The sequence below is a fragment of the Stenella coeruleoalba genome (genome assembly GCF_951394435.1).
Source record: "Stenella coeruleoalba genome assembly, chromosome: 14".
Lineage (NCBI taxonomy): Eukaryota > Metazoa > Chordata > Mammalia > Artiodactyla > Delphinidae > Stenella > Stenella coeruleoalba.
In genome coordinates, this window is record NC_137160.1 from 82206399 (window position 1) to 82229536 (window position 23138).

At 46.7% G+C, this 23138-nt stretch overlaps 1 protein-coding gene across 3 annotated transcripts in view; it reads left to right on the top strand.

The window, feature by feature from the left end:
• CFAP251 (cilia and flagella associated protein 251) overlaps positions 1-23138 on the top strand; it is a 68518-nt gene that overhangs the window by 34141 nt on the left and 11239 nt on the right. For 2 of the 3 annotated variants that reach the window (XM_079943173.1, XM_079943174.1), the window contains 6 exons: positions 906-1079; positions 2092-2276; positions 9722-9836; positions 10466-10629; positions 15827-15917; positions 16128-16271. In XM_079943173.1, coding sequence (XP_079799299.1) covers positions 906-1079; positions 2092-2276; positions 9722-9836; positions 10466-10629; positions 15827-15917; positions 16128-16271 — 873 coding nt within the window. Of the gene's footprint in view, positions 1-905; positions 1080-2091; positions 2277-9721; positions 9837-10465; positions 10630-15826; positions 15918-16127; positions 16272-17848; positions 18113-23138 lie in introns of those variants that run through there. The other variant, XM_079943175.1, reaches the window with a different exon arrangement.

Genomic DNA, 23138 nt, shown 5'->3' on the forward strand with positions numbered 1-23138 from the left:
GCTCTGTGAATATACTAAAGCCCATTGAACTGTACACTTCCAGTGGGTGAATTGTGTGGGAGGTGAATTATATCTCAATAAAGCTGTTATAAAAGGAGAAAGGGGTGGGGGAAGTGGGGGGACTTCTGCCTGAAAACAAGACCAGGGCCTCAGAACTTCCAGACTTGGATTCTGCTACTCTGACAGCTCATTTTGGTTTGTTAGTTTTTCGGAACCCTTTCTCTGCATCCAGGGTTTTATCTTTCCCTTTGATTTTTGACGAGATGACATTCTCATTTAAGCGGAGTCTTCCACCGAGCATTTCGGATTCTGGTCCTTCCCTCTGTGAATAGGGCTCTTAATCTCAGTAAAGATTTTTCTGGGACCCCCCCAACCTCTCCCTTCATGCCAGTTCTCTTGGGGGATGGGGTGGGGTGCGGGGAAGCAGCCGGCTTCACTTGAACCTCTGTCCCTTACACGCTTCCCAGCAGCACACTGACTCAGGCGCCCCAGGTCCCTTCAGGCTGCTCCCGCCCTCTCCCCGACCCCTGTCACTCTCAGCCATCATGTATATATTTTTTAATCGTACCTTTTAAAATTTTGTGTAGCCGGATAAAGAGAAGGGAGGACAGAGGCAGAAAGAGTCAGGGTTTCAGTTTCCAACAGAGAATGAGGTGGGGACCAGCAAGGAGAGTAAGACCATAGTGTCAGACAAATACCGTCTCTCCCTGCCCCCACCTTCCTACTTTGAACCTTGATTTTCTCATCTGCAAAACGGGCATTATTTTACTACTTGCTCCAATAGACAAAGGTTTTCCTTTTGCATAAAATTTCTAAAAGCAAAGTTAGTATGAAAAACATAATGATGATTCTTAAGTTAACAAAATCTAAAAAGGAGCAACTTCTGCTCTTTCGCTCATACTCAGGATGTAAGTTTCACTGTGGCCGTTTACGTGGTGAGAGTCAAAAATGGACGAAGGGTCTGGGAGTATTTGGCAAGACTTCGTTCTCATCGCAAGAGCATTCGAAGTGTCCTGTTCGGGGTTCATCTGGACAGCAACGAGCCGAGACTGCTGAGCCTCGGGAGAGACAGACTCTTGGTGAGCTGTTTCATTTTCCTTTGCCTGGTCACCAGGAACATGTCTCGTTCTCGTTACCTCCCTGGCTTCTGGCACAGAACCAGACCCACAGTACTTGTGTTTGTTTGAGAAAATGCATGTATGACAAAGTAGCGAAAACCTTTCTGAGTTGGCACTTGGCCTTCACACGGCTCTGACACCACACAGGGACCTGTGTCCTGAGTAAGGAGGCTCCTGGGAAGTGGCACGTTGACGGCGGGGTGGGGGTACTCCCCACAGCACCGACAGCTCAGCCACCCTCGCCTCTCAGTGTATGTTTCGAAGCCAACACTTACACTTTCTGTGTGTCTAGGGGACAGGGCCAGGCTTTTACCTCAATGTGACAACTCAGAGAATATCAGAGGGAAAGGTAGAGACAGCGGCAAATGCAATATTACATGATCGAGCCAAAAGATTCAAAATCAATCGATCTATCTGTGCATCCATCTTAACTTCCTTCCTTCCCTCCCCCCGTTACTTCCTTTATTCTATCCATCCTTCCTTCTGTCCATCCATGCTGGTCTGGCCACCAAAGCCTACATATGTGTGAAATTCAGCAGGCTGCTAATTTATGACTGTCAAGTGCTGAGATTTAGATACGAATTAGTTCCTACCCTCAAAAAGTTCCCAAGATAATGATAAGTGAAGCAGTACAACATAACTGTAAGAGTTCAGGTTTTGGAGTTAGTTGGACCTAGATTTGAATTCTCATCCTCCCACTTCTTAGCTGTGTGACCTTGGGGAAACCACTGAACCTCTCTGAACATCTGTTTTCTCATCTGCAAAATGGGCATAACAGTACTGCTTTGCTGGGGAGTCGTGAGTATTAAATGGCATCATCTTGCTCATAATGGATACTCCGTATTGGTAGCTTATTAGAAGTTTGGGCAAGTCTTCTCCTAGAAGGCCTGATGCTGTCTCTCCGCAGAAAAGGACTGTTGACTGACTTCGTTCACCTCAGTCCTCATGCGTATTCATCTGGGCTTCTCTGTAGATCGAGTATAATCTACTCAAGAGCTACAAAGACCACCTGGAAGTCCTGGACATTCAGCGAACCGACCAGGGCAGCTACCCCACCTGTATGGTCTGGTACCCGCCACTTACCAAGGAGCTCTTCCTGCTCATTTGCAACAGTGGCTACAAAGTGAAGCTTTTCAATTCAACCACAAAAATGTGCAGGTAAGCACGGGAGCTTCCCGCTAATGGCACGTAAATCAGTTTCTCAGCGCCTGGCTTATTTCAAGTCCCACCTTAAGGACCTGCAAGCAGCTTGGCCACCATCACAACCCTCCTCCCTTTGCAGAGGAGGAAACTGAGGCACAGATAAGGGGGGAAGTTCTCACCAAAGGTCACATGGTTAGGAAGTGCCAGAGTCAGGATTCAAACCCAGAGCCCTTGTTTCTGAGCTCAGCACTGCACAGGGATAAGGTACCCAGAGCTCAGTGCCTGAGGCTCAGGGAAGGAACTGGACCCCGAGGCTCCGGAGAAGTTGCTGATGTGTGATAAAACCTTCTGTTCTTCTCTCGTGGATAAAAACCGATAGTTTCAGAATGGACTTGAGGACATGGGGGGGGGGAAGGGTGAGCTGCGACAAAGTGAGAAAGTGGCGTGGACATATATACACTACCAAATGTAAAATAGATAGCTAGTGGGAAGCAGCCGCATAGCACAGGGAGATCAGCTTGGTGTTTTGCGAACACCTAGAGGGGTGGGGTAGGGAGGGTGGGAGGGAGACACAAGAGGAAGGAGATATGGGGACAGTATGTATGCGTATAGCTGATTCACTTTGTTATAGAGCAGAAACTAACACACCATTGTAAAGCAATTATACTTCAATAAAGATGTTAAAAAACGACAAGATAGTTTCACCTGAATACTACCAGTTGTTTAATTTTTCTTATTCTTCGTTCTTAAAGGAGTTTTAAGTTCAACTAATAGCATTCTTTGTTCTCTCAGCAACTATTTACTGGGCCCCTACCTGAGCCAGGTGCTGTTCTAGGTGCTGAAGATGGAGATGAAAACAAAACAATGTTTCTGTCACCATGAAATTTGCATTTTATTGGGGAAGTGGAGTTCATGTTAGAAGCTGGGCTGGAGACCCATGTTTGAGGTCAGCACACCTGGTGGTTTAAAGCCATGAGATGAGAGAAGATTCCAGAGGGGAACAGTAGATGGAGAAGCGGTCAAAGGACCAAGCCCAGGGCATCCAAAACTTAGCATCCTAGAGCAGTGGTTCCTCCATCCCGAAGTAGGTCTGCATCTATGGCTGGCCTCTTGTGCTGCTAGGCCTGTGGGTCCAGGCTTTGCCTCTCATGATCAGCACTGATTATGGTGCACGATCCTACTGTCGGGGCCCTGCATTTGTCATCCCGTTTCATCTGCAATAACCCTGCAAAGGATTGTGTCACTGGGGATCAGAGAGGTGATAAAACTTGCCTCAGGTCAAGCTGCTGGTCAGGGCAGGACTTGACCCTTGAACCAAGCTGTGACTTTGTCGTCTCCTGGGCATCACTGGGCCCTGCTGCAACCCTGGCTTTGGAATCCTAGCTAGTCAGCCCTGGCAGGCAGCCTCTTTCTGCCTGTGGTTTGGCTGCCTCGTGGGTATGGCTGGGAAGAGCAGAGTCAGGAGAAACTGGAGGTGAGAATGCTTTAGTGACCCCACCGAGGAGGCGGAAGTCGAAAAACACCACCAGCAGCTGGCCCCATGCTTGAGGAGGACCTTTTTTTGGAAATGTATCTCAGATAAGATAGGTCCTCAAAAGGCCAGGATCTTTTTTTTTTTTTTCCCCAATAACCCTTTTTAGAAGGGCCCAAGGAAAAATGACTGAAAAATGCCGTTTCATGTGGCAGGGACAGGAGAGAAATCCAGCACAATTTTTTTTTTTAACTATTAAAACACTGGGAAGGAGACATTTGAAAGAAATATGTAAAAAGGAGTTTTAGGAAGATTTCAGAGTCTTTGTACATCATCTTTAATGGACACAAACTTTTTGGACAAAGAATATCCCACAGATGTGCCCAGTTCTGAGAACCTCTGCGTTGGCTGAGCAGGTGTCTGGGGGATGCAGGATGGAGTGGCCCAGGCTTGGAGTTGCTGCTAACAGTTAGTAACAGCCACAGAGCCAAGCGGTGAGGAGCTTCTGCCACTGAAGATCAAGGGGAAATTAGCGTAAAGCAAATTTCTTTCCTTTTTTTTTTTTTTTTTTTGCGGTATGCGGGCCTCTCACTGCTGTGGCCCCTCCTGTTGCGGAGCACAGGCTCTGGACGTGCAGGCTCAGCAGCCATGGCTCACGGGCCCAGCCGCTCCGCGGCATGTGGGATCTTCCCAGACCAGGGCACGAACCTGTGTCCCCTGCATCGGCAGGCGGACTCTCAACCACTGCGCCACCAGGGAAGCCCCTTTTTTGTTTGTTTGTTTAAATGTTTCCATCCATTGCATTTTTTGTTGCTATTATTTTTTTCTTCCAGTTTTATTGAGATGTAATTGACATACAGCACTCTATAAGTTGAAGGTGTACAGCATAATGATTTGACTTACATACATCGTGAAGTGATATCACAGTATGTTTAGTGAACATCCACCAGCTCCTATGGGTACAAAATTAAAGAAATAGAAAAACTTTTTTTTGTATAACTTTTTATAACAGTTCTGTTTTTAAAAAATTATTATTTGTTTATCTTAATTTTTGGCTGCGTCGGGTCTTAGTTGCGGCACGCGGGCTCCTCTCTAGTTCTGGTGCGTGGTTTTAGTTGCCCATGCGGCATGTGAGATGTTAGTCCCCCGACCAGGGCTCGAACCCGCGTCCCTTGCCTTGCAAGATGGGTTCTCAACCACTGGACCACCGGGGAGGTCCCTAGAGAAACATTTTTTTCTGTGAGATGAGAACTCTTAGGATTTACTCTCTTCACAGTTTTCATGTGTGACACAGAGCAGGGTTCCCTCTATTTACCATATGGTACATCACATCCCTAGGACTTATTTATCCTGTAACTGGAAGTTTGTGCCTTTTGCCTGCCTTCATCCGGTTCCCCCTTCCCCCAACCCCTCCCTTCTGGTAACCACAAATCTGATCTCTTTTTCTATGAGTTTCTTTGTTTCTGAAGTATAATTGACCTATGACACTATATTAGTTCTCGTTACACAACATAGTGATTCTGTATATTTATGCATACTTCCATTCATTTCCACGTGATCACTACAATATGTCACTGTACAAAGATATTACATAGTTATTGACTATATTCTCCACGCTGTACGTTTCATACCTGCGACTCATTTATTTTGTAACTGAAAGTTTGTACCACTTAATCTCCCTCACCTATTTCTTTCCTCCCCCCATGCCTCCTCCCCTCAGGCAGCCACCAGTTTGTTCTCTGTATCTGTAATTCTGTTTCTATTTTGTTACATTTGTTCATTCGTTTTGTTTTTTAGTTTCCACATATAAGTGAAATCATACAGTATTTGTCTTTCTCTGTCTGACTTATTTCACTTAGCATAATACCCTCTAGGTCCATCCATGCTGTCACAAATGACAGGATTTTTATTCCATTGTGTATCTTCTTTATTCATTCATCTTTTGATGGACATGTAGGTTTCTTCCATATATTAGCTATTGTAAGTAAAGCTGCAATGAACATAGGGATGTGTATATCTTTTCGAATTAGTGCTTTCATTTAGAGCCATGAAGTTAGGAGTTTCTGCCGTTGAAGATAAATTGGAAATTAGTATAAAGCATCTTTCTTAAAAAAATAGTTTATTGAGGTGAAATTCACATAACATAAAACCAACCATTTTAAAGTGAACAAATCACTGGTATTTAGTCCATTCACAATGTTGTGCAACTACCCCCTCTATCTAGTTAAACATTTTCATAGTTCCAAAGTAAAAACACCTTTGCATAAAGCATCTTTTAAGTTGTAGGAACAATAAAGCCCTGTAACCACAACTTAATTGGGAAGGAATTGCCTTTTGATGATACATCTAAAATGATTAAAAAATGCATTTAAAAGCATTTGGAAGAACGTGAAGAGGCAGTTCACAGACAAAGGCCAATAAAACCTATGAGCAGATGCTCACCAGTACATCAAAGATGCAAATGAAAACAAGACATCATTTTTCACAAATCAGATTAGCAAAGATAAAAATGATGGATAGCGCCCGGCGTTGGCAAGGGTGTAAGGGAACCAACCGGCTGTTGGCGGACGGGGTTGGGGGGTGTGGGGACAGCAGTTTGTTACCCTCTATTAAATTATAGCCTGTCTTCTGACTTCTAGGAATGTAGCCCACAGAAGTACTCACACAGGATGCCAAGACATAAGTAAAAGGATGTCTTGTTTGAAAATATTTTTAAAAATGGAAACAATCCAAATGTCCATTAATAGGGAATTAGTTAAATGATGGCTCGTCAGTACACTGAAACATGATGCTGCTTTTAGAAAAGGAAAAAGAAAAAAGAGATGATAGCTCTCTGCATAGTAACACGGAAATATCTCCAAGGCATAATATGAGATACAGCAAATTGCCAAATATGCATGAATATATTTTCATCTAAAATTATATTTATGTGACTTATATATTTTCATCTGAAATTATAATTATATGGGCTAGAATATATATAAAAGAAATCCTCGAGTCGCATACACCAAACTATTACCCATGATTATCTTGGGATAAAGGGGCAGCCATGTAGAGTTATGGGTAGATTTTCTACTTCATGTCTCAGTACTTGAAAATTTTCACAAGGAATATGTAAAATGTTTTCAATCAGAAGAAAAAGATACTAATTTTATGAAATTGTTAGAAATTTTGACAGTACTAGGTAGCAGTTATATAGCTCCTACTATGTGCCAGGAACCGTTCTGAGTGCTTTCTATATATTAACTTATTTAGTGCTCACTACAGTCTTATGGGGTAAATACTGTCATTATCCCTATTTTACCAGTGAGGGACCTGAGGCCCAGAGGGGTTGACTAGCTTGACTTTTTTTTCTTTTGCTTATGTATAATTTAAATTAAGGTATAATTCATATACCATAACATTTACCATTTTCAGTGGTTTTTTACTATATTCACAAAGTTGTGTAACCATCATCACTATTTAATTCAAGAACATTTTCATTACCCCCCAAAAGATACCCCAAACCCATTAGCAGTCACTCCCCATTCACGTCCTTTCCCCACTGATCCCCCACTGCTCCACCCCTGGCAATACCAGTCTACTTTCTGTCTGTATGGATTTGTCTGTTCTGGACATTTCATGTAAATGGAATCATATAATATGTGACTTTTGGTGTCTTGCGTCTTAGCATCATGTTTTCAAGGTTCATCCATGGTGTAGCCTGTGTCAGTTCTTCATTCCTTTTAATGGCTGAATAGTATTCCATTGTATCCACAGACCACATTTTGTCTATTCATCCATCAGTTGTCAGTTGGGTTGTCTCTACTTTTTGGCTATTATGAACATTTGTGTATCAGTTTCTGTGTAGACATCTGTTTCATTCCTCTTGGATGTAGACCTAGAGGTAGAATTGCTGGATCATATGGTAACTATATTTAACCATTTGAGGAACTGCCAGACTGTTTTCCAAAGTAGCTGCACCACTTTACATTCCTGCCAGCAATATATGAAGGTTCCAGTTTCTCCACAACTTGCCCCTAATTTTTAAGGTTTAGAGCTGGGATTCAAACCAGAGCCTGTGCTCTTAACCATCCTCTTCCCTGCCTCTACCCACTCAATGATATTGGAGGAAAGTCCTTAAACATTTCTACTCAAACGACTAGAGAAGGGTGACCTATAATTAGCCGATGCCTTGTCTACCAGCTGGTCGTTTTAGTGTTTTTACCATTTCACCTAATCCTCTGTGCACGTAAACCTGTTGCTGGGTCGTCCAGCCTGATACTCTCCTGCGTCCTGCAGCCCAGTGGTCACGGTCAAGTCCGCCTTCAGAGTTCACCTCTGCTCACCTCTTCGGTTTTACCTCCCTCCACCACCAGCCTTCTTTTTCCTTTACGGTTTCTGCAGTTTTCAAGCAATAGTCCACGTCCCATACCTTTGACCTCCTGTGCCCACTGCCTGTTTTTCCGTTACCTCCGTATTTTCTCTGCCTTTCCAATTCACCTTCCCAAACTCAGCTCAGATGTCTCCTCATAGATGTCCCATCACTCCTTCCTCAGTGCAGGCTCTGTGCCAGGAATTTGCCTGTCATCTCACTTCTCCCCTCATGGTGCTTCCATGTCTGTTGTTCCTGCCAGACTGTGAGGTTAGCAACAAAATCTCACTCATTTCTGAGTCCCGACCTCCCGTCACGGTGCCTGGCACAGAGAGGTGCTCAGGAGAGACATACAAGGAGCGTCTCCTCTTCCCACCAGACACGGGCTGGGTGCAGGGGACACGGGGAGAAAACACATCCAAACGATGAGGGGCTTAAAATATAATAAGATGAAATAGCTACCGTCCTTATCCTGGGGCAGACCCAAGTTTTGTGGGGTGTGAAGTGTATTTGGCTTTGTGGGTCCTCTTTTTAAAAAAATATATATATATAATTAAGAATAAAAAGTGGGGACTTCCCTGGTGGCGCAGTGGTTAAGAATCCACCTGCCAACACAGGGGACAAGGGTTTGATCCCTGGTCCGGGAAGATCCCACATGCCGTGGAGCAATTAAGCCCGTGTGCCACAACTACTAAGCCTGCGCTGTAGAGCCGCGAGCCACAACTGCTGAGCCCACAGGCCACAGCTACTGAAGCCCGCACGCCTAGAGCCTGTGCTCTGCAACAAGAGAAGCCACCGCAGTGAGAAGCCCATGCACCGCAGCGAAGAGGAGCCCCCGCTCGCGGCAACTAGAGAAAGACTGCGTGTGGCAGCAAAGACCCAACACAGCCAAAATAAATAAATTAATTAATTAATTAAAATAAGCTACAAGGATATACTGTAAAAAATATATATTAAAAAAAAAAGAATAAAAAGTGGCTAGTGCCCCTCCCAGGCCTCAGGAGGTATGTGTGCAAGGAAGATGCTCAAGTCTGGCCAGCTTCAGGGAAAATCCACCTCTGGGCTTGAGGTCCTGTCCGGGAGCCTCCCCTGAGATCAGATTCCTAATTAGCGTAAGAGTGTCTGAATTCAGAAGTCGGACTGCTGTGAGGGTGCGATTCATTACAGTTTGATGCGCAGATGGATTTTTGGGGATCCGCGCATTGCCTGTAGACCTGCTGTCAGCTGTCTGGACACCAGGCTGAGGTCTTGGACCCGCTGTGGGGATGGGGGTGTTTCCTCGCACCCTGCTGACATTCCTCCCGTCCTTGCAGCATTTTTCCCATCCCTTGTTCGCATGCACGTTCTCGAGGCATAATGTTCCCTTCACTCAGCTGTCAAGGAGGAAAGTCAGAGCTGTGGCTGTGAAGAGCATCCTTCACAAGCAGAGTTTCCCCAGAGAGTTTGCCGTTTGGAGCTGTTGCCCCTTATTTACGGCCGCTGTTAGCAGTTGAGGGAGAGGTTCTTACAATGAGCTTAGCAGCAAGACAGGAAATTCAGAATTTAAAAAGTATAGGGCAACGTGAAAGGGAGTGAGTCATAAAACCTGCGTTGGGATTTGTGGAATTTAGAAAGCGTTCCTTTTTTCTCTTGCAGAAAGACACTCCTCGGGCCAGTTTACGGATCTCCCATTGAGCAGATACAAATCCTCCCAGTGAAAACCCCTCTGGAACTTCAGAAGCGCTACATGGTGTTTATTAACAGGGACAAGGTACCAGCCCTTTGCTCTCTGCCCCGTAAGGTGACCGTGTACTTGGAGCCGGAGGCAGTCTCAGGTATTGCAAGACTCAAGAACGCCGGCTTTCACAGCCAAGCCCGCGACTCCCATCCTGCTTCACAGTGAAAATGGCCATGAATGAGCGGGAATGACTCTCAGAAGAGTCACCTCATTTTCTCTACTCCCAAAAGTACAAGACACATGGTCCACCAAGGGGTTTTTCTTTTCTGATTTCTTTACAAGGAAAAATCTTATAAAGACATACAAGTTAGTTACACTTAGTTGTATATTTGATGACTAATCTATATGGGAAGGCGTAAAATCATAAGATGCCAGAATTGTCCTGGAAAAGCCTGGACATGTGACCATGAAGATAGGAGGGAAGCTTTCTTTCTGTGTCCCTGGTGGAACCTGCGTCTCTTCTCCCAAGGGACCACCGTGCAGGGCACAGTGTATGCGAAGCCCCAGCCATGTGAAATGCAGCTCTCACACGCTGAGATGTCTGGTTCTAGATACACAGGTCCTTCCCTTAAACAGATCTGGAGGTTACAGGTGACCCTGCCAGGCCCGGCCTGGGGCCCGGTTATCTGAGTCTGAATATCTAGTTACATCTTCCTTTCTAGGTTGGACTTCAGATCTTACCAGTTGATGGCAACCCACATAAGACATCTGCTCTTATATGCCACCCCAGCGGGGCGGCTGGAATGGACGTTTCCTATGACGGCCGCTACACCTTCACAGCAGGAGGGCAGGACCGGTCGGTGGTGCAGTGGGAAATCAATTTAAGGTACGTGATGCGGCGAGAAGCTTGGCCCCATAAGAAGGGTGTCAAGTGGAGACCCCTTCTTTTCACTCAGGAACAGCAGGCAGGTATTAAACCCCTACAACATGCCAGGCACTGTGCTAGACCTGCGGGTACAAAGACAGCCAAGACTCAGGCATTGCCTTTGGCGTGCTCCCTGCGACACCCGCTCATATTAATGTGCAGACAAAAGGTTACTGTTCTGTCCCAGGGACCCATGGTATTTGCAGGTGAGGCCATGTGATTCCACCTCGCTCACCCGGGCCCCATGAGTTACTTCTCACCCTGTCGCCGCCTGCAAATTCACACCAGTTAGAGAGATCTAGCCTGAATCTCCAAAGAGTGTGTTACAGAAATAGTAAGAGTATCGTTTGAAATGTGTATTTTCAGTCTACTCTTCTCACCCCCCTGCCCTGAGCTGAGAATCTCTGCCTAGGGCGAGGCTGGAGAATTGCATGGTTGAGCATCAGAGAGACACGGACTTTGAAGTCAAAGAGACAAGGGTTCAAATCTGAAGCCTACTCTCTGCTAGCTGTGGGCCCGAGGGCAGGTTTCTTAGCAGCTCTGATCTTTGGATTCCTTGTCTGTGAAATGAGGGTACATGGGGGTAAAAATAGGGACTTTTACAGGATCCTTGTAAGGATCAGGTAGGCTGATGTATGTAAAGCCCACAGCACAGAGATAAGGACTCAGCAAATTAATCATTTCCTTTTGTCTCTTCTTCCTCATAAAGGCATTTGCTTATGAGCTCAGGATCTTTGTTACTAAAAAAGGGGGCACCCACTGTGGTGATCCTCTCATCTCCCCAAATTCAGCGAGCAGCCCCAGCGCAGAGCCAGTTCCTTGCCTGACCACCTTCTCCAAGCCCCTGCCTCTCAGCCAGGGTCCCACTGAGGAGCTGGGTAAAAGCAGCTCGGAGACACCAAGCTTCCTAAAAGAACGAACCTGATTCATGGCTCCCAGTAAAAGCATGCCCCTTACTGTCTGCCACGTGCACATCTTTCTTCTGTGCAGACATCGAAGCTTCGCCCCTTAACCTGAATAGGAGCAAGAACAGCCAGGTTAATCCGCTTTGGAACCGCGGGGGTTTCAGTTTGCATTTGCAGCTCTGACCTTCACCTCTGCCTTCACCTAAGAGGGCAGATCTTGGGAATTTAGAAGCTGGAGGTGAGCTCTCCCCTTGAAAAGAACCTCCTGATCACATCCCCAGAATGAGCTGCTTAATTCTTGGACACTAGCCTGTTACCTGGACTGATGGGGCAAGCAACACCCTGGTGAGAGAACAGAGTCTTCCTTTTTTCGTTTTTGTCCTCTTCTCAATCATCTTGGGATCTGCACTAGTAGAGATTTAAAAAAAAAAAAAAAAAGCACCCACTTTCCAGTAGCTTTCCTGTGCATGGCCAGAGTCCAGGCTTCTGAGAATTTCAGTTTAATCTGTTTCAGGGACAAAAGATCATTATAAACTAATTAGCACTTCATTGCTGCTTCTGGTGTTTTAATATGTTCAGTGCTTCACTAATGGGAAGAAATATAAAAACCCTAAACAAGTAAACAAACAAAATTCCCTACCAGATCTACTGATGGTGAGTCGTAGGGTGAAATGAAGATGATAAGTCCTCTCACGTTCACATTATTTTAACCAGTGCACTCCTAGGCCCCCAAACTATCATTGCAGCATCTCAAACTTCCCCTGGGAGACCCCTTCCCTCATCTTTCCCCCTGTCTTGTCTGGCAGGCCACCCGCTTTCTCTCCTTGTCTGGCATCTGTTTTAAAATCCCCCATTTTTGTGCTCAACCTCACACCCCCCTGTAATCCTGCTGCCTTGCTCAGACAAGAGCAGAAAGACCTGGATTCAAATCCCACCTCCCCTACTACTTGCTGTATGACCTGAGGCAAGTCCCTTCCCTTCCCTGAGTCTCAGTTTCTCCGTCTGTTAAATGGGGATATTATCACCATGTTCAGCGCTGTTTTGAGGGTGGTGATTTCTACCATTGCTATTCCCCCTCCTCCCTACCCCCCCCGGTCCCCTCCCCCTCCCCTCCTCCCCCTCCTCCCCCTCCTCCCCTCCTCCCCCTCCTCCCCCTCCTCCCCCTCCTCCCCCTCCCCCTCCTCTCCCCCTCCCCTCCTCCCCTCCCCTCCTCCCCTCCCCTCCTCCCCTCCCCTCCTCCCCTCCCCTCCTCCCCCTCCCCTCCTCCCCTCCCCCCCTCCCCTCCTCCCCTCCCCCTCTCCCCTCCTCCCCTTCCCCCTCTCCCCTCCTCCCCCTCCCCCTCTCCCCTCCTCCCCCACCCCCTCCCCTCCCCTCCCCTCCCCTCCCTCCTCCCCTCCTCCTCCCCTCCCCCTCCCGTCCCCCTCCCCTCCCCTCCCCCTCCCCTCCCCTCCCCCTCCTCCTCCTCCCCCTCCCCCTCCTCCCCTCCCCCTCCCCCTCCCCTCCCCCTCCTCTCCCCTCCCCCTCCCCCTCCTCTCCCCCTCCCCTCCTCTCCCACTCCCTCCCCCCTCCCCCTCCTCTCCCCCTCCCTCCCCCCCCCCCTTTTTTTTTGCAGTATGCGGGCCTCTGACTGTTGTGGCCTCTCCCATTGCGGAGCACAGGCTCCGGACGCGCAGGCTCAGTGGCCACGGCTCACGGGCCCAGCCGCTCCGCGGCACGTGGGATCTTCCGGGACCGGGGCATGAACCCGTGTCCCCTGCATCGGCAGGTGGACTCTCAACCACTGTGCCACCAGGGAAGCCCCCCCCGCTTTTTTTGTTGTTGTTGTTGCTAACATGAAAGCCTTTGTTTTTAATTTGGTTGATACACATTTGACAAAATATTTTAGAATAAAATAATCCATGAACAGGCACAAGGTATTTACAGTAACAACTGTGAAAAACATAAAACTGATGTATTCTTAAACAGTAAAGTCTATTTATAAATTTTTTTGTCGTGAATCCGGAAGACTTTCAGTTCTGCTCATTACCCTGGTCTGAAGCCCCGACAGATGGTGTGTAAGGCCCAGGAGTAGGAGGTGCAACTCTAACACATTTGGCAAGTAAGGACCATCTGTTGGTTTGAGCTCACGGGGAAGTGAAGGGCCAGATCTTGGGGTTAGGTGCCCTTTCTCCTCCCCCTGCTTTCCCTCCTCCCCCTCCCCCTCCCCCCCTGGGGAGCATTTACTGGGCTCTTGCTATATGCTGGTTGCTGTGCTCACTGTTTCTTGGGCTTTAGCTCATTCCCCACAGCACTGAGTATATTTCTGGGCACACACACAGTAGGTTTTCAATAAATGTACCTCCATCTTGTGCCTCAATGACCTCTTTTTTTGTGGCAAGCATTAGAACCCAACTTAGGCAGAAAGGGGAAGTTACGAGCGGGTCCTGGGGTCTCGGGTCACCGTACTGCGGGGAGAGCAGACCAGCCCGCCCTCAGCGTTTGCTCTCAGCTTGCCTCTGCTGTTGCTGTCACTCTCTGCAGAGCTGAATTTCGTCACTCAGTGGGAACTCGGCCACTGACAGTCCCCAGATTTCACACCAGAGAGAGGGAGTCTCTTGCCCCAGCTCTGGTGGGACAAGCCCAGCTCTGTCCCTCTATCTCAGGTCAGCTGAGCTGACAGTGGCCAGGAAGCAGGGGACATGGTGTAGTCCTGACTGCTGGAGGACCGTTCCCAGAGAATCCAGAGCTCTGTGAGTCTGTCCCCTGGGGCCTTCCAGGTGGTGACAGGCTCCTCCATGTCACTTGGGCCTTTACCTGGCCCTGCTTCAGAATCAAATGGCCAATAGTGGCCTCACTGCCCTCAGAGCCTGTTGGGATTGGGCCTGGGCCTGGCCTGGAGGCCACAGAGCGGGAGCCCTCTCAGCTGGACACCTGCCTCGATGGGTAATATCAGAGCCAAGAGCCAGGTGAAGACTGAGCCCTACTGGAGACGGTCCTCAGGCCCGCCTGGACCCCAGGCCCACCTGGAGAGTACACCAGCTCCATGGACCTCACGCAGCCTGCTTGGGTGGGGCTTGTGCGGGGCTGTGACAAGAGGACCGAGGACTGTTCTGTGGCTGACTCTTGCAGGAGAGCTGTAGGTGCACCTCAACACCCAGTTCAACAGTAATCATAGTCCTGAGCCAGGCCCTGGGCTTTCCATGTATTGTCTGATGTGTCCCCACAGCCATCCTGTGACGTAGGCACTGTTGGTATCCCTGTTGTACAGATCTGGAAACTAGCTCCAAGGGGTTCAGTGATCTGCCCAAGCTACGGAGTAATGTGCTGGGGCTGGGATTCGCATCAACCCCACACCTCAACAAAGATTCATCACAGGAGAAAAATAAAGGGCTTCATGTGGAATCCTTTCTGTGCACTCACTTTAATTCTCACAACAATCCCCTGAGGCAGACCCTGTAATTATTTCCATTTTACAGAATAGGAAGCTGAGGCCCTGAGTGGTTAAGTCACTTGCCCATGATCACCCTGCTTGCAAGTGGCAGAGCCAGGGCTCACAGGCATGTCCCTTTGACTCCAGCTTCTGTATACATAACCACTTCCCCGCCATGGTCTGCACAAAGTGTGTCTTAATAACCCTACAAAGCGGCTAATGGTCTGATTAGCAAAAATCCAGTTAGTGGATTATTAAGATGATTTCATATTATTATTAGCATTTTGTATGAGGTAAAGTCAGCCTCATACAAAAAGTAGGTTTTCTTACCACTTAAAGGGCCTATTTTTGGAAAAATCTGACCCTGTGTTAGAGAGCAGAGGGCTATTTTTATCTGACTGGCGTGGGTCCCTTGCGGCCTCCAGAGTTTTTATGGAAGCAATTAGCGACGGCCATCCACCTGTGCCACGTCCCATTCTTCTGGCTCTGGTCACATGCAGATCTAAAGTTACAGGAGGGCCACTGGGGAGACTGTGGACTCACCACCCTCCCTCCCTCCCTCCCCCCAGAGATTTCAGACAAATTGCCAGGCATCTGCCCTGTCATCCACGAGAGAATATCATCGTCATTAAGGCGGGTGCCCTGTACCACCGGGTTCCACACTTGAAATTGAATTTTCCATTTGCAGCTTCATTTTGGAGGGAATTTACTTAACAAGTTTACAGAGACCCTAATCGTATCCTCGCTGTAATACCCTCCGGAGGTCCGCAGCTGGGCAGCCTTGCGGTGCATTGTGTTCCTGACTGACTGCTGGCTAATAACGATGTTTCTCTCATTGTTCTAGTGCCCTGGAGGCAGCAGTTTCTCTTGGGGGCGAAGACCTGACCCCATTCTATGGTCTGGTGTCTGGTGGCAGGGAAGGAAAATTCTACAGGGTAACTATCCTCAGAGTAAACACTTCCTGGTAACATCTAGTTAAGTCTGTAAAACAGATGTGCCCGGGGTTAACCTTCTTGCTTTTTGCCAAAGCTGTTTTCCCCACTGAGCTTAAAATGTACTTTCTAGAAAATGTCCTTGAAGTCTAAATGGCTGCTTCAGACTTAAGCCAAAAATGCATGTTGTGTTTCCACTTCATTTCCACATAGGAGCTGGAAGACTATTTTTACTATTCTCAGCTCCGTAGTCAAGGTATTGATACAATGGAGACCAGAAAGGTGTCGGAACACATCTGCCTGTCGGAGCTTCCTTTTGTCATGAGAGCAATTGGCTTTTACCCATCGGAAGAGAAGGTAGGTAGAATGAAAACAAGAACAGCCGTGCGATGTGTTATTTATAAAAACGACCTCAGGGAGCAATCATTATAGGTCAAAGTAAAAATTTAACACTATTCTTACGTAAATGGATCAGAAAGGAGGTCCTGGGCATAGCAGATGCACTGCTTAGAAACAGACTTGCCATAAAGATATTCTTGTAAGGCGGATTCCTTACCAGAGTTTGATGTTGGTAAGAGCATGGGCTTTGGAATTAGACAGAAGGCCCCTAGCTACATGAGGACCAGCCTCATCCAGTTCAAAGAGTTGATGCCCGCACAGCACTTGGCACAGAGTAGGCTACGTAGGAAGAGCTCAGTAAATGCTCGCTGTTGTGATCCTTTCCCTGTAGTTGCCATTCACCTGGCCTGTGTGAATGGGCTGCTCCTGCGAGGTGGGTGCTCATCCTGGGCTGCGGATGGAGCTCAGGAGATGCAGCTGCTCCTCAGAGCCTCGTAGCACACCCCATCTGTAAGGGGCTCCCAACAGGGACCAGAGGAAATGGTCCTCGTGGAAACTGGGGCTTAAAATGCAACTGATTGGGTTCTCTTACTGGAAATGCTAACACATTCTTATCGTAGAAAGTTTGGAAAAGATACACAAGTGGAATGAAGAAAATAATTACCTATAATCCCAGTACACAGAGACAACAGTTATTGGTATCTTCCTGGATTGATTTATATATAATGTGTATATATATATATATATATATATATATATATATATATATATATACATATATACACATAATTTTAAAAAAACTAATGGGTACCATATTGAATATATATTTTTATCCTATATTTTCACTTGATATTATGTAATACGCATTTCCCATTTCATTAACAATTCTCTGAAAACTTGATTTATAAAGGATATAGCTTAATTTTAAAACTTTGTCTGATTTAGAAAATAGACCTGTAAAGAAGAAAATAGAAATGCCTCAGAGGTAATCATTATTAACATTCTGGTGGACTTCCTTCTATTGTTTTATGTTTAGATATAGATAAACAAAGGATTGTCATTATATGGTGTATATAGGTATATATGTCAACGTTTTGCAGAGTACGTGTGTATGTATATGTATACGTGTATAGCAACATTCTCAGTAACTGTTGTTTTGTGAGCATGTGGTGAAAATTCCTCGATAATATGCTTTTTACCCCTGGCTTTATTAAGATATAATTGACATATAACATTGTGTGCATTTAAGATATTCAATATAGTGATTTTATATACGTATAAATTAAAAAATTATTACCACGGTGTGGTTAGTTAACACATCCATCCCCTTGCATAGTTACAATTTTTTGTGTGTGATGAGAACTTTAAAAATCTACTATGTTTGCAACTTTCAAATATACTGTACTGTATTGTTAACTAGAGCCCCCATGCTGTACCTTACATCCCCAGGACATGTGTATCTTATAATTGGGAGTTTGTACCCTTTGACCACTTTTCACCCATTTCTCCCACTCCCCACGCCCTGCCCCTGGCAACCACCAATCTGTTTCTGTTTCTGTGAGTTTGTTTGTTTTTGTTTTTGTTTTTGTTTGCAGTACGCAGGCCTCTCACTGTTGTGGCCTCTCCCGTTGCGGAGCATAGGCTCCAGACGCGCAGGCTCAGCGGCCATGGCTCACAGGCCCAGCCACTCCACGGCATGTGGGATCTTCCTGGACCGGGGCACGAACCTGTGTCCCCTGCATTGGCAGGCAGACTCTCAACCACTGCGCCACCAGGGAAGCCCTCTTGTTTTCTTGATAAAAGCCATTCTGACAGGTGTGAGGTGATAGCTCATTGTGGTTTTGACTTGCATTTCCCTTATGGTTAGTGATGTGAGCACCTTTTCATGTACTTATTGATCATTTGAATATCTTCTTTAGAAAAATGTCTATTCAGGTCTTCTGCCCATTTTTTAAGTGGGTTATTTGGCTTTTTGCTATTGGTTGTGAGTCCCTTATGTATTTTAGATATCAACCCCTTATCAGATATGTGTGGTTTGCAAATATTTCCTCCCATTCTGTAGGTTGCTTTTTCATTTTGTCGATCGTTTCTTTTGCTGTGCAGAAGCTTTTTTTTTTTTTGCGGTACACAGGCCTCTCACTGCTGCGGCCTCTCCCACTGCGGAACACAGACCCCAGATGCACAGGCTCAGCGGCCATGGCCCACGGGCCCAGCCACTCCACGGCATGTGGGATCCTCCCGGACCGGGGCACAAACCCGCGTCCCCTGCATCGGCAGGCAGACTCTCAACCACTGCGCCACCAGGGAAGCCCTGTGCAGAAGCTTTTTGGTTTGCTATAGACAACATGCTTTCGAAAGGCTGTATACTCAGTTGATCCATTCCCCAGCTGACAGACACATAGGTTGTCTGAAGTATTTTGGCTGTCAGAGACATGGCTGTGATGCACATCTCTGTGTATGGTTTTTGCATACTTCTCTGATTATTTTCCTGGGTCAGAGTCCTAGAAGTAGAATTACTGGGTCAGAGAATATGAACTTTAAGGCCCATTGCCAAATAGTTTTCCAGAAATGTAGCATTTTGCAGCTCACCATCAAACATATATAACTCCTGAAACCCAGCTAAGACTCAATGTTCACATTAGGTGTCCGAGCACATTTTAGTGATGTGAGCTGTGGTCCCAGTCATTTCCCTTGGCTTCAGTGGCCTACCCAGAATCACCTTTTTTTGGGTGCTCCAAGTATGACTGGAAGGTGACTTTTATTCTCCAAGTAGCATCTGGAGAAATGAGTTTTCAGAGCCCATAAACCCAGCTGAGTCTTGAATGAGTACCTTAAAAACATCAGGGGGACTTCCCTGGTGGCGCAGTGGTTAAGAAGCCACCTGCCAGTGCAGGGAACACGGGTTCAAGCCCTGGTCCGGGAAGATCCCACATGCCGCAGAGCAACTAAGCCCGTGCACCACAACTACTGAGCCTGTGCTCTACAGCCCACAAGCCAAAACTGCTGAGACCCTGTACCACAACTACTGAAGGCCACGCGCTCTAGAGCCCGTGCTCTGCAACAAGAGAAGCCACAGCAATGAGAAGCCCGCGCACCACAACGATGAGTAACCCCCGCTCGCTGCAACTAGAGAAAGCCTGCGTGCAGCAGCAAAGACGCAATGCAGCCAAAAAAAGAAAAAAGTCAGGGATTCTTTAAGCTCCTCAAAAGGTCTTTTGACCAGTGTTCATTTTGTAAAAGTATATGGTCAGAAACAGAAGCAACTACCCGTAAAGTTTGTGCGACCCACGTAAAAGTGTTCCCTAGAGCTGTGTTTCTAAAGCATGTTCCTTAGAACATTGTTTCCCAAACTGGCAACCTGCAACAGAATTACCTGGAGCATTTATTAAAAAATCAGATTCCTGGGCCCCATCCCAGACCTAGCCAATCAGAATCTCAGTGTATGGGGCCTGGGAGTCTGCATTTTCCACTTTGCCCCTTACCTGGTAGTCCAGCCGGGAAGAGGCCCTCCTCCACAGTGCCGCAAAGACTCAGTTGCTACCTGCAGTGTCTAAGGATCATATTCATATGAAACTCACCAAAATGCCATCATGGGGGCTTCCCTGGTGGCGCAGTGGTTGAGAGTCCACCTGCCGATGCAGGGGACACGGGTTCGTGCCCCGGTCCGGGAAGATCCCATGTGCCGTGGAGCGGCTGGGCCCATGAGCCATGGCCGCTGAGCCTGCGCGTCCGGAGCCTGTGCTCCGCAATGGGAGAGGCCACAACGGTGAGAGGCCCGCGTACCGCAAAAAAAAAAAAAAAAAAAAGCCATCATGAGCCAGATGTCTCACATTTCCTGTAAGCACTCAGGAGCCTCTCTCTGATGGCTGCAGATCCAAGCCTTCCTACTAGGGAAGCAGCACTGGGTAGCAGCTGGGAGCACAGACTCCTGGGTCAGGTGGCTCTGGGTTTGACTCCTGACTATAACCACTCGCCAGCTGTGAGACTTGGTCAAGTTTCTGAACCTCTCTAAGCCTCAGTTTCCTCATCTGTAGAATGGGGCTAATAGTAGTACCCAGCCCCTGGAATTATTGTGACGATTAAATGAGTATCTGATTAGTACAGTACAGGGCACATGTTAAATGTTTGAAAAAACACCATCCAGTGTTATTACCTCCACCATCCATCCTGTCCTCGTCTCTGGATGTGGGATTGTAAAAGGCCTTTAGATGAAGGTCTCTGTGACCCTGTGGATCTTTGTTTATAATACCCTCTCTAAAATCAGTTTTTTATTTTCTTGATTTGTCTGGTAAAGAGACTTTATGTAAATGGCTGAAAGTCATCATGCTGATGGCAGCGTTCTCACTCAGGATTCTTGATTTTAAACCCTGGGCCCATGTAAATGTGTCCTCTGCAGTCCTGCTTTGTCGATAAGGGAATTCTGGGTGTTTATCCTTTGTGACTGTCACCCACCTGCCACATGAGCCGCTAAAGGAGGAGGGTGGCACAGAGTGGCTGTGGTTTTTCTGCTTCCTCTAGAAGTAAGAAGTGTAATTACCAAAGGCTCACTCCGTTGTCCTATCATTGGCCAAAAATAATAAAGCTTAACAACCTATCGAAATCTTGCTGATGAGTAAAAAGTACCCAGAGGGACTTCCCTGGTGGTCCAGTGGTTAGGTCTCGCTGCTTTCACTGCCAAGGGCCCCGGTTCAATCCCTGGTTGGGGAACTAAGATCCCACAAGCCACGCAGCGTGGCAAAAAAAAAAAAAAAAAAGTGCCCAGAAAAAAAGGTTAGTCTGCAACAAATGTTATAAAGTGACATGGAATATTATTTTACCCACATTAAAATGGTCATTGCAAGGTTGTCACTGACTGTTGTGTCACTGACTGTTGTGTCCCCCCCCCCACCAGCTGCTAAAAAGGGGTTTCAGTGCCCCACTCAGTGTCTTCATAAGTCCCCTGGAGTCCAGGGTTTTTAATCCACTTAAAAAATAAATTTACTCTTTGGAGATGTTTTCTGAAGGCCCCCGATCCAGATGTGGCCACATCTGAGTGCAAACACTGTTCGCTGATGAATTAGTTTATATCTGAAGCTCCGAGGGGAGAACTTTTTGATCTCTAGTTTCCATCAGATTTATAGCGATTTTAATAAAAATGTTTTCGGGGCTTTGAAACTTTTAAACCCAGGCTTCGTCATGGTTAATGAAACATTTCCTCTTAAGATGCAGCTGTTCCCCCTCCCCCGAGAAGTGGCATGAAGAAGTATGTGCCGCTGATAAGAGTATTTTCACACTTGGTTACTTGAAAGACTTAGAAACACAGACTCAAGCCAGCCCCCCAAGGCTCTACATTATTTATATCTTTTCTTACGTCATTTTAACTGCCTTGAGGATTTGAATCTAGTCAGTGTGGTAGATTGAAGCCAAATTATACAAGAATGTAACCCTCCCCAAAGAATCCCTAACCATTCCCATCTTCTGCAGAACACAGCCAAAGAGGTGAGGTGGGCTGCTCTTACAAATCTTCATTTTTTTTAAAAAAGAAAGATCTTCAATGTTTATAATGTTATAAACCCTAAGTTTGGGTTCCTAAGTTAGGGCTCTTCACAGTTTGTATAGCTGATTTCACATATGAGAAAGTGTCATCTTCCAGCTCTACAGATATATTTTCCCCCCCGGGACTTTGGAATATCGTGTTGGGGCCTGTGCGTCACGTGTGTCCCCTGGTCACTTGTGGCTATGTTTCTGTTTAGCTTGCAGAGCGTTATAGATTCTTGATGGGTTTTTGCAATGAATTAACAGCAGTTCGACCACTTAGTTCTATAAATTGAGGCCAATCCTGGCAGAGAGGTGTGTGCCCAGCAAGAGCTCACATCGTGGAGGCTCAGCAGATCTTGGTCGGACGAGTACACGAATGAACGATATGCTCACCAGTCATGTTTGACTGCAGAAACAATAAGGAAGACAGAATCCCTGACATTATTGTTTGATCTCAGAGTAATGAATAGTAGCCCTAACTATTTGGTATACTCAGCAGCTTTAGCCTTGTTTAGGAGGGTTTGGAGAGGAAATAATCACTTAACTTTTTAAACGTGCTTACCTTTGGACCCAGCAATTCTGCTTTTAGGAGTATATCCTGCAGGAAAACTCAGGCAAGTGTAACAGTGATGTACTGCGGGATAGTTTGTAATAGTGAAAAATTAAAATGACCTTAAGGTCCATTAATAGGAGATGGGGTGAATCAAGTAAGGCACACCTACACTCAGTAGTTATTAAACAGTGAAATTGACCTATGATTCTTTTTTTTCTGTCCTCTTCTTTTTTTTATTTTTTAATTTTATTTATTTGGCTGCCTCGGGTCTTAGCTGCAGCGCACGGGCTCTTTGTTGCCGTGCGCGGGCTTCTCTCTAGCTGTGGCACGCGGGCTCCAGAGCGCGTGGGCTCAGTAGTTGCGGCGCATGGACTTAGCTGTCCCGTAGCATGTGGAATCTTAGTTCCCCGACCGGGGATCGAACCCACGTCCCCCGTATTGGAAGGCGGACTCTTAACCACTGGACCACCAGGGAAGTCCCTGACGTATGATTCTTGACTCAGAAAGAATGTGCTGGTTTTGTTGTTAAAGGACAGAAGGAAAGTTGCAAAAGAGTATGTAAAGCATGACCTCATTTCATTAACAATAATATATAGATCTCATATATGCCTAGCAAAACTGAAAGAACTTCTTCCAAACCTTTAACGACACTGACCTCTGAGGCACGGGATCCGTGAGAACTTTTACTCTCTACTTTCTACATATCACCCCCGTCAGCTGGGGCCTCTGGTACCAGCTGGAACCCAGCCCTGGCTCCCACCCATAGTCTGAGCTCGGGGCTGCCCTGGGGGCTCGCGCTCTCCTGGCCTCGGGGC